This window comes from Pelmatolapia mariae, linkage group LG14, assembly GCF_036321145.2.
Source record: "Pelmatolapia mariae isolate MD_Pm_ZW linkage group LG14, Pm_UMD_F_2, whole genome shotgun sequence".
NCBI classification, from domain to species: Eukaryota; Metazoa; Chordata; class Actinopteri; order Cichliformes; family Cichlidae; genus Pelmatolapia; species Pelmatolapia mariae.
This window is the reverse complement of record NC_086239.1, coordinates 12,950,821-12,962,335: the sequence shown is the minus strand read 5'-3', so window position 1 is coordinate 12,962,335 and position 11,515 is coordinate 12,950,821. Positions and strand designations below refer to the sequence as shown.

Below are 11,515 nucleotides of genomic sequence, written 5' to 3'. Positions count from 1 at the left end.
ACCTCCTCAGAGGATGGACAAGGCTGTGGCTGTGTCACACTTAAACCTGAAACACGCCATAAAGCTATGTTTAGGAGTATGTTTAGAGCATTGTGGGAGATGCTGGAATTGCTCAGCACATTATGCACCACAAAAGAGATTTTTATACATTTTAGGTTTCAGGAAAAATCCCAATCAAGCGTGGAAACATTGCACATATGGAGGGTAAGCAGACACTTGAGGTTATGGTGTACATCTGTCCTGGCACCTCGTCAGAACATCATCTGGTTACCCATTCTGTTTCCTCTGAAACTGAGCATGCCTTGTATTTATCCTCCCACATGCGGCCTCAGCGGGGAATCCATCAGGTTAAAATACAGCAGAGTGGAGAACAAAAAAACGTCTTTTAGCTGAGATCTGGGCGAAAGGGGGGAACACACGAGACAGAAGTGAAAACTGAGAGAAAACAGACCACACTGTCGTACGCTCGGTCTTGGTAAATACTTTATATGCAATTGTTTTTGATTTTTGCAAACACTGTATAGAAAACACTTACGGTAACATTTTTTTAAACATTTAAAGCGCGTCTGAGTTTCCAGACAGACATGGCACAGTATAATCTACAGCTTTATAAACGCTCTCCCCTGTTCTCGTCCTCTGGCCTTGTCCATACTCAGCACTCCCCCAAACACATAAAATCTGTTCCTCACACACACACGCGCGTGCACACACACAGCCACCACTATCAGGCTCTCCACTTATTATTCACAGTAAGCTTTATAATACTGTTTCTGTATTGTATGATGGTTCTCAACATTTTTTCTTTATTACTTAAAATAGCTATTGACATTTATACTGTAATATTTGGGAAGTGATACATTTGTATTTACATAAGCTTATCAGGCAAGAATCAAATACAACATGTGTGTAACATTTGTATAGCTTTACGCAAGTTTGAATATTCTGCTGGAGTCGCTGACTGAAGACCATTTCCAACTGATGGTTTCCAGTCTGTTCAGGACAGTTCAGTTAGAAAAGAAGAAAGAGTTTGGGGTTTTTTTCTTCCTCCACAACGGCGCCTCAGTCACTCGGAGAGATGACACAGAGCAGCGGAGACAGCTGGTCACTGGCCGACTGCCTGCGGGGCCAGAGCAGCACCCCCCCTTAGAGCTGTCTGAGAGCACGAGGAGATTACGGGAGACTGGACTTGACTGGAGATGCTGTGAGGTGCTCACAGTATGTCGGACTCATACATTCAGCAGAGGCCAGGAGGTGTAAGTTGTTATATCTCGAATGGCTGTGATTTAGGGGGTCTTACAACCTCAGTGTGACTGGCACATTCAATCACTCGCTCTTATCTTTTTGATTGGTACAAGACGGAGTTGAGTAAACTTGGCAAATGGTCGTAGTACCACGTCTGATTTTAAAAGCAGATGCTCTCTTCACTTCCAGCTAATCGTACAATACGAATTGTACTTCCTCGTCTCTTACCTTTTCTTTTTCACGCACACACACACAGATGCAAGCACTCGCATGTACACCCCATATACACAAAGTTCAGAATTGGGAATTACACCGACAAAGAGTAGGATAAAACCTTGTGAGCAGACACGCGGCCACGCATACACACTGGGACCTGTGTAAGAGACCAAACTTATGTGAGAGGAAAGTGAGGCACATAATGTGACAGGCAAAAGAGAGCCTGAATTTTGGTATACTTAAAACAGAAGTCGGATGTGGATGATTAAGGTGTCTCGGACGGGGCCGGGCTTTCACTCCAGTGAGAACTTCTAAAAGATATTTAGCACCTATGTTCTCCCAGGTGCCGTACGCGCACTCTGAATCTTTTTTAAGAGACAGAGGCAGTAGCTCTATCGTCTAAATGAATCAACAGCTATGCTCGGTGAATAATATTCAGGGTTCGGACTAAGGTACAATATCAAAGACATGAGCAGTGCGTAAAGGCCTAGCTTTACTTTCACGTTCTCGTTTGCTGTTGCCAAGGCTGAAGGCATTACGCTCCACATAATCAAACATTTCAAGAATGTATGTGCTCCAACAGTCTCATATAAACTCTGAGTTGGGACCAGACATCTTTCTGCTGAGTCCCTACATGGCAAGAGTGGCAGTAGATTATTCTGACCTGGTGCTAGGAGCACATGGACTTAACTTTGTTTTCTTTGTTTCCTTGATCTAAAGGTTAAGGAACGATAGGCGCTGACAGGGGTTGCAAACGGAAACGTTGAGAGATTCTACTGAGAACGACTACAAAGGTGCCTTTTTGCTGAGTATTTACTCAAAATGGGGCAGCTCTTTGCTATTCCTCTATGTAAATATTGTTTCGTAACTTCCTTTACGATAGTTAAAAGCTACTTCACTGTCTTGGGTGCATTGGTTCATATGGTCAGTTCATTTTATTTCATATAGATAACAGAAAAATAGTAAGGGAGAATGAGAGAGAGCAGGTAATCTGTCCATCCTTCCAGTCAGCCATCACTTTGTTAGGATGGGGATCTTGTGTTTATTGTATTGTGTTTTAGTTCAACCATCGTCTGGGGTAGAGTCTTCGGGGGTGGACGAGTCCTCCGCAAAGTCGTCCGTTGACCCGCTCTTGTGGATGCGGCCGTCACTACGCATGCTGTGGAAAGTCTTGCGGAAAGCCTCCATCATCGAGTGCGCCAGCTTCTTGGCCTCCAGCTTGCTCTCGCACTCCACAGCGTGGCAGTCCATCTGGAAGGACAGGTCGTCGTTGATCTCCCGGTAGATCCAGGCAAATATGTTGGGTTTGACGCTGTGGTCAGCTGTGCAGTAGGCGATGCGCGCCACCTGGTAGGTGTCCATGGTTACTGATGCCTCTCCGCGCTCGTCCATGTGGTGAAGACGCACCTGAAAGGGTCGGATCTCCAGCAGAGAGCTGCTAGCCGGACAAGTGCCCTGCTGCTGAGCCAGGCCGCGACGCTCCACCAGACCGACCACCGCCGACTCTGTGCAGCCAGACAGGAACTGCGTCCCAGAGATTGTCACCTTGCCCAGATAGGTCACCTGTAGCAAACAAGATACATAAATCTACAGTGAGACTCTTTTTTAAATTTACAATTCAATGCTTAACAAATCTAAATATAAAATTGGTTACTAATGAACCGCTGTGCTTTAATCTTTAGTTAAACATAAAAGGTGTAAACTAAGCAACAGTGGGACAAGGTTGGATCCTTGAGGAACACCACAAATAAGTGGGTATAGGATAATGTTTTTTCATGTTATAATTACATCATATTTCACGTCTTTCTATGCAGAGAATGACGTTTTTTAAGATCAGATCAAAGTGATAAGATTTTTTTCCATGGTACTGAATGGTGCTTGATGTGTTATCTGTTGTACCAAAGACAAAAAACACTACATTTAACTGTGGCTGCAACATGTATTATGGAATACCATAGTAATGACACTGCATACCAGGAGAGTGATAGACTGAGGAGATGGAGAGAGATAAGGTGGGAGAGTTAAGAAGCAAACAAAGCTGGAGTTTTTGGGGAGAGCGTGGCCAGTTCAAGAGCAGCCCAGAAATAATGGCTGACTTGTGCACTTCTCTACATGCTGTTCTTAATGGCTTTACAAAAATACACAGAGGAGATGCCTGCTATGAGTCAAACATTCAAAGAGTTTTCCCCCCTGCCTGTTTATTCGGGGGCAGGGGAATACTCTGAACCCTTTAAGAGTTCGCTGAGGCTGGCTTACATGCAGTGCATATTTAAAATATAGCTCCAGATAGCATGAGAGCAATAATAAAAGCAAATTCTAAAGGAAAGTGTATCAATCATATCAACATTTATGAATTTATGAATTGTAATGTGTGTTGAATGTGAACATTTCTGGCACAATGCACAACACTCGAATGTCAAACCAGACCGTGATCTTGATAACGCTATGCCCAAAGAAATTCCAGTCAAATATCCATCCTCACATCTATTCTGATAACAAAAAAGTCATCCAACAGATATCCATGCCAGACTGACAAAAAACACAGAAAATGACACAAAGCAGAGGCCCAGGCCATGGTTTATTTAATCATATAATTTAACTGCTTCCATTTTGTTTAGTCTGGACCAGTCGAGTCTACCTGCACTGGTTCACTGCTACATTTTTGACTTAATGGGACTCTTCAGCGTAAGCGTTGAGGATAGACAGGCCAAGCTTAGGGCAATTACCATAAAGCTGGAAAACTGAAAAGCTGGGCCTGGACCAAAAAGCTTGGGGGACACAATTATGAAATTAATGTGTCATTAATTGAGCCCAAACGATACAGGAGTTTTCGACTGATACCGATATCTGGTGATCAAAAAGGTCAGATAAGGATATATATTCGACACAAAACACATTTTACGTGCCGTTATTTAATTTTTTCGAGTCTGTCCAACTCCACTCAGATTAGCTGGTTGTGTTTGTGGCATTCCAAACACGTGTTGCCAGCAAGGAAGTTGCAGAGTGCCTTCTGGTGGACCAACTATGCAACTTCGACAATTATAACATGCTTGAAGGGTGTTTCTCCCGTCTCCTCTTTACTTTTTAAATTTATATTTAGTGGATTTTACAAAGGCCAATGCCACGAGACCCTTTTGTTTTGTTTAATTCATGTATAAACAGAAATGTAGTAATTAAAACAGGGAGTTGTAGTTGATGTGTTTACAGTAGCCTTAGATCCTTACTGAAAATGCTGAAAATGTTTGTTCAACATTCAGACTCATTTTGTGACTTTGATTCACTGCCATATGAAACATTCCTGACCAGAAAAATTAAGTTTCAGTGGTTGAACATTATGCTTGATTCATTTCTGAGTCTAAAATAGCAGGTCTAAAAAATGTGTACACATAGATGTAGGAGTACAGTAGTACCATTCTTTTAATCTTGTAAAAAGTTTAAAACAGTAAAGTACAGAAAAGGCATCTCAGATTTTTTTAAAGACAGAATTCAACATGACGCTGCAAACCGGACCGACAGTGTGTAGAACAGGGGTGCCCAATCCCAGTCCTCGAGAGCTACCATCCTGCAGCTTTTAGATGGATCCTTGTTCCGACACACCTGAATCAAATGAATGGCTTGTTATCAGGCATTTGCCAAACTTGATGGCATGCTGAAGAGGCAATCAAACCATTTGATTCAGCTGTGTTGGAGTAGGGATGCATCTAAAAGCTGCAGGACAGTAGCTCTCGAGGACTGGGATTGGGCACCCCTGGTGTAGAATATTTTGCCAGTATAAGGTGGACCGATGAATAAACTAACATAAAAGTAGGTCAAAGAATCCTCTGGAAAGCTTGTTTAAAAGTAGCATCTGTATTTGTTCCATATATATAAACAAACCCCAGCCTCCCTCTATGGTGTATGAGCCCCCATAATATCACGATACCCTGATTACAGTACAACAAAATGTGGATTCCCAATTTAAAACACGGGAAGAGATCCAGGCAGCGAATGCAGCTGCCGCCTCATGCCTGGTTTTCATTAGTGGTGGGCACAGGGTGAGACATGCAGGCTTCACACTGGATCCATCATTCAGCTGAGCACCACAGGTCTGCAGGAGCAGCCTGGAGGCTGGGTGGTTTTGATAGCCAACCACCCCAACACCCTCTCGCAGCCAAACGGCGGTCACTCAGTCAGCCAACAGATCCAAAGACTACGCCAAGATACATCAACCATCCACAATGTGCCTTTTGTACGTCGAATAGAAATAAAGAGTCATTATGGTTACTTTTCACTGTGTCTCCCATTTTGATATTGAGTTACTTGTTTAATCTGCCGTTGTTTTTACTGATTGCTTGCTTCCTAGTTAAATGAAGGCTGGCTGCTTTGCCAGGTTGTATTCAAGGCCAAAAAAAAGACAGTTAAATGTTTTCTCTTACATCCACATGTCTGCTCCGCTGGCTCTGTTCTGCTGCTGTGTTTGAAAATCAGGATATAATCTAGTTGATCTGCCTTGTTCAAAAAGAGCCGCAGCAGCCTGCTATTCAAACCAAATAAATCCATTCTCGGGATGCTTTCAGAGGGGACCAGCCAGGAGGTCAAGAGGATACAAACATGTTTGATTTTCAAAGCAAAACTTTGCTATTTAATTTTGGCAAGTCCGAGCCGGTCCTGGTACATTTCTTAACTTTGTAGGAAAGCAGAGACTAATACTAGTGCTATACAGGTTTGTGCATGTGTGTGCAGCGCACACAGAAAGATAAGTGAGGAATGTGTGAAGTGAGGAGGTCAGCAGACTGAGCAAACATTAGTTTATTTCTTTAAAGTCCAAACCAAACACGCAGCTGAAGAGGAAACTGTTAGATTGCTCAAGAAGAAAGATGAGAGACAGCTAGAAATAGAAAAAAATATTGCTCAATGAGGCAGTGTTCATGTGAAGAAAAAGAGGAAAATAGACGAGTAAAACTCTGGAAATGCATGATTTTCTGGTTTGCGGTGCATGAATCACCCATTTCATCTGCACTGGTATTTTTTTTCCTGAGACAACACTGAGCCCATTTACACCTGGTTTTAAAAATGTGCTCTCTAGGTGAATTTGGTATCAGTGTATAGAAAGATGAATGTGCATCTACTGTATGAACTCCAGACAAACTAAATGTGAAACTAAATCTGGAGATTATTATTAGGCTTGGCTGCTGATTAAAGGCAGCACAGATCCAGCTTTTATATAATTAGGTTATATTTTAATATGTGAACAAAGAACTGAACCTTCGTTTCTTCAGTGTCAAAGCTACCCAGCGATACGTGTGAGTGCATCCAGTGGTACACAGGAAACATGAACTGTTAATAATACATTTGGGGAACTTAATTTTCCAAAATGCATATCTGGTATAAAATGACATCCACATTGTTGCTAGGATATAACTATGAAAGTGACCAATCGAAAGAGGATCAGTTCCTCTTCTGGTTTCTTCCCCATTAAAGTGTAGATTTGAACTTTGAAAGCAGAGTTATTCTGCAAGTGTCAGCAATCACTGCAGGTGAAATGATTTCAGGTCAAGTGTCTTGAGGAGAGAAAACGGAAATAAAAACAACACAGACATATACACTTACTGACACGCACACTTTATTGTGTGCGCCTTGCTAGTACCGGGTTGGACCAATTTTGCCTTCAGAGCTGCCTCAATTCTTCGTGGCGCAGATTTGAAACGTGGGCGGAAACATTCCTCCGAGATTTTGGACCATATTGATATGATACACAATCACACAATTGCTGCAGATTTGTCGGCTCCATGACGTAAACCTCTCATTGGACCACATCCCAAAGTGCTCTGCTCAGAACTGGTGACGGTGGAGGCCACGTGAGTACAGTGAACTCACAGTCATGTTCAAGAAACCTGCTTTAGATGATTTACATGAACTTTGTGGCGTTTTACCCCGCTGGAAGCAAAACATTGGCACGCTGTGGTTTAAATGATGCACATTTAGCACTAAGTGGGGCACAAAGTGTGTCAAGATCATTACACCACCATCCCGAAACCCAGAGAACAGTAACGCACTGGATATTTTCTGTTTTTCAGATCATTCTTTGTAAACCCCATAGATTGCTGTGTGGGAACATCCCAGTAGATCAGCAGTTTGCGAAATACTCCGACCAGCCCAGGGCATCAACATCCGTGCTTTTTTTTCTCATTCTGATGCTCAGTTTGAGCTTCAATGTCGTCTTGACCATGCCTACATGTGCATTGTGTTAGTGCCATTTGATTCGATGATTAAACAACAAGCAGCTGATGATGTATATCTCTAAAAAATCTTTGATGAGTGTATACAGCATCTTATAAGTGATGTGATAGTGTGAGTTCTGTTCATTTTGTGGTAATGATTCACTCAAAGTCCAATGTTTCCAAATGTCATGAAATTGGGTCAATTTAATTACTCTTTAGGATAAAACCAGGAAGTTGTTGAGAGCTCTGCCTACTATATTTTTTAATAGAAAATAGAAAAACAAAACAACATGGATATGAGGAATTAAGATTTTTGACAGAGAAGCTGTTGCAGTTCCTTCTTGAATCTATTCCTCTTTTTTAGAAATATTGTTACAGTATTAAACCAAACACCCCGATGCTTAAAAAAACATTTGCTTTGCTCTGTAAATGAGTTTTAAAAAAAAATTAAAGAGAAAAGGGCAGAAAAAGACATGACTGATCACATTAAAATTGAAAGCACGCATTCTTTCCCAACATCTGACACCAGCAAAAATGACTGACGCTTTAAAGCAGCAGTGTTTAGATGGCTCTGCACACAATCTGTGTCTGGAATCCAGCTGAAGAGGCGCGAGAAGTTAGTGGTTGACTTTTTACAGCCATAATGTGTGTGTGTGGGTGTGTGTGGGTGTGTGTGTGTGCGCATTGGGACAGTTTCACAACGACCAGACGGACTCAGATCATAATCAGTTCTGCAGACAGGAGAGATGTGATTCAGGTTGGACTCGGTCTCAGAACAGGTTATGAGAACCTTCAAGATCTCCAAGCCAAAGCGTGGATGCTCGCCACAGGGCTCTGTCAGAGTTTGTGCAGTGAATGAAGCAAACCATTCAGGCTGTAGCTATCTCCACATCAGGTTCTTGATAAAACTGATACATCAATCCATAAATCCCAGACAGCAACACGTGTGCTGTGCTCTACTCTGGCAGTCTGACTACATCCTGGCAACCTTGTTTCATCTTTCCATGAGTTTCTCCTTCATTCCTCCACTCATTGTATCTTTTCCCCTCCACTCTGTCCTCTCTCTTTCACCTGTTGCTTCAGTGAACTCCTTCACCCGCTTCACCTCCCCTCTACTATTCTGCACTTCTTCAAGGCCTCGCCGTTATTTCTATCCCGCCAGAGTGGAAATGCTGATTGCATGTGAAGCAATATGGAGACAGAAATGAGGATCAGTTACAGGAACAAAGGCCTTGGGGGCTGCAAAGAAAGGATGTTGTAAAGATAAATAAAGCAAATGTGGACAGAAAAAACAGATAGAGTGAGGGGAACGGCAAGGTTTAGAAAACAAGCTTATGTGAAACTGAAATTTAAACTATCTGCTGGAATTCTGGTGTAGACAAAAGCATACCTGCTTTGTCAACGAGACACAAAAACAAAGAGAAGCAGTGGGAATGTTTGAGATTGTGACAGAGAGGGGAGGGAGCGTGGTTAAACATTTGCATGTGTGCCGACATGTGGCTGCTATTACCAACTCTGGTTTAACCCATTGTCCTTTTCTATTCTCTCACTCTCCATTTCTCTTACTGTACACTGCGAGAAGCTCAAATGCCTTCTGCCACCTGCAAGACTGCAAGAGACCGAGTCGTTGCTTTGCACAGTTTCATACCATTTATGTTAGCACAGAGGGTTCGAGTTCCTGTTGCAGTATTCTCCTGAACCATAGGTGGCGCCACTGAGACAAAATCTTGCACATCAGTGCAAAACCAAAAACAAAGAAATCGCAGATTTTTTTTATTCTTTTTCCCAGAAATTCTCCCTCTGCAAAATAGCTGAATCTCAGTGCTTCTGTTGTTACCATTCAAGGTGCAACGTGGAAGGTTATAAAAATCAAAATCGAGATGTGCACAGCAACAACTTGCACCAGCAGATATGATGTCACTTTGTCATCCAGCTTTGTTCGAAGAATGGTGAGGATAATGGCAGCACCGATGGGCCTCATGATCATCTGAGGCAGCTGGAGTGTTCGTTGACTAGTTTCTGGAAGCACTGCTAGCTTGGCTGCTTCTAGTGTAAAAAACTCGAGGTAGAATCCACATTAGGTCAGAGAGTTAAATCAGACTGACACCACTCAGACGTCTGTACTTTATGCTTCAAGCTCCTGCCACCAGATGGGTAACTTTGAATGACTCAAACACTGAAAACAGGGGAACAGCTAGCTTTGCTCAAATGCGCACATGGGGGTGTCCAAATTCATAGGCTGCATCCTCCTGAGGACCCGGCCTTCGCGGTCTACGTGGGCCAGGTCCTCCCCAGGAAGGGTAGGTCTGAAGTGAGCAGCTGTGAAATTGGACAGTCTAGCCTTCAGATTTGTCTCACCAGCTGTCTCGGTGGAGTTTAATAAACTCAGCCATCTGCTCTTTGCTATGTAAAATATAGCAGGACACTGGCGTAAATTCGCGATCACCTCACAACCGATTTACTCACAAACAAATAACACACTGAAAAAAGCCAAACAATAACATTTTTAAGTTATCTAAGTGACTTATATATGATGTTTAACCTGAGTAGCGAAAGACCGCGGGGGGTTTGAAAACGATATGCCGGGAGTTTGCTGTTCTCGTCCCGGCTAGCTATCGAGCTGGTGGGTAACAGACGTCTGTGAAAACGCCGGAGCACTTTTGCAAGTATGTGATATCTTGATAAACTGAGCAGATATTTGAAGTTTACACAGCTACATTCTCGCCTGAAAGTATCTTAGAAGTTTATTTTGCGACCCGGAAAGAGTAATAAGAGTAATAAGTAGCGGCCGCCATTGTTGGAAACCGGAAATGGTTGGGCCATGCTATGAATTCTGGGATATGGTGGGCCACGAAGGATACACTCGACCCATCCTTCAAATCTGGGGAAAAGGAGCACATTTGTCGGTTGCTGGAGGAGTCTACGAATTTGGACAGCCTTCATCAGGTCGCTGTGACACAATCGGACTACAATTGCAGCCTCAGGAGGATGCAGTCTATGAATTTGGACACCCCCATTTAGCTTGTAAGCTAGGTATTAAACTGACAAAAGAAAAAGAGCTAAAATGGTACAGCAAAACAATTCTAGTAAGAAAATAAAGTCAGTCCTAACTAATACTGCATTTCATTTGCCTTGGAAGTCAGAGCTAGCACGCTGAGCGCATTCCAGTAAAGTCAGACTGGTTTTGATCGTTAGAAAGTTTGACCCATTCATGGATCTCTAGCAAACTAGCACAATAGCTGTTTTTATTTTTTTCAGTTGAACTGATTCGAGATAACAATCGATTAATGTTATCTCAGAATGGTGACGAATGAGATCAGCCCTCGTCTTAAGAGTATTTGAATTTATTTAATATCAAAATTTGGTACTCCTGTATTCATAAAGCATCATCACACAAAAAAATTGCAGTGATTATTTGCTGTATCAATACAGTATATTGTTACAATTTTTGCTGTTGTACTACTGCTTATGTCCACTATCGCCAGCCTGGACTGTTACGCAGGAGTTGATGGGGCTTTTCTAGCTGGATGTCTGACTTGAGGGAACATTCCAGTTGAAAAATTCCAACTGGAAACTCGGAAGTTCTGACTTGAAACGGAATACATCATAATAAGCCAATCGCTGTTCTATCTAGAAAAAAAAAAACTTCTGAGACTCCTCTGCTTCTAGTTTTGACTTCTTCTCCTCCCATACCAGCGCCGATGTGGAGGTTTTGTCCAAGTGGCGCCACCTATCACTGAGGAGAACACTCACGCTCTCAGAGTTCACTGGAGTCACTGGAGAGACTCAGTCACCAGATCTCAGTCCAACGGAGCACCTTTGGGATGTGGTGGAACGGGTGATTCTCATCAATGGAG

General features: G+C 42.6%; 1 protein-coding gene across 1 annotated transcript in view; it reads right to left on the bottom strand.

Moving 5' to 3' along the window:
- Nucleotides 1-465: 465 nt before the first annotated feature.
- pid1 (phosphotyrosine interaction domain containing 1) overlaps nucleotides 466-11,515 on the bottom strand; it is a 32,575-nt gene continuing 21,525 nt past the window's right edge. Inside the window, exon 3 of the mRNA XM_063493901.1 lies at nucleotides 466-3,021. Within this exon, the coding sequence (XP_063349971.1) occupies nucleotides 2,521-3,021 (501 nt within the window). The 3' untranslated portion in view covers nucleotides 466-2,520. The remainder of the gene's footprint in view (nucleotides 3,022-11,515) is intronic.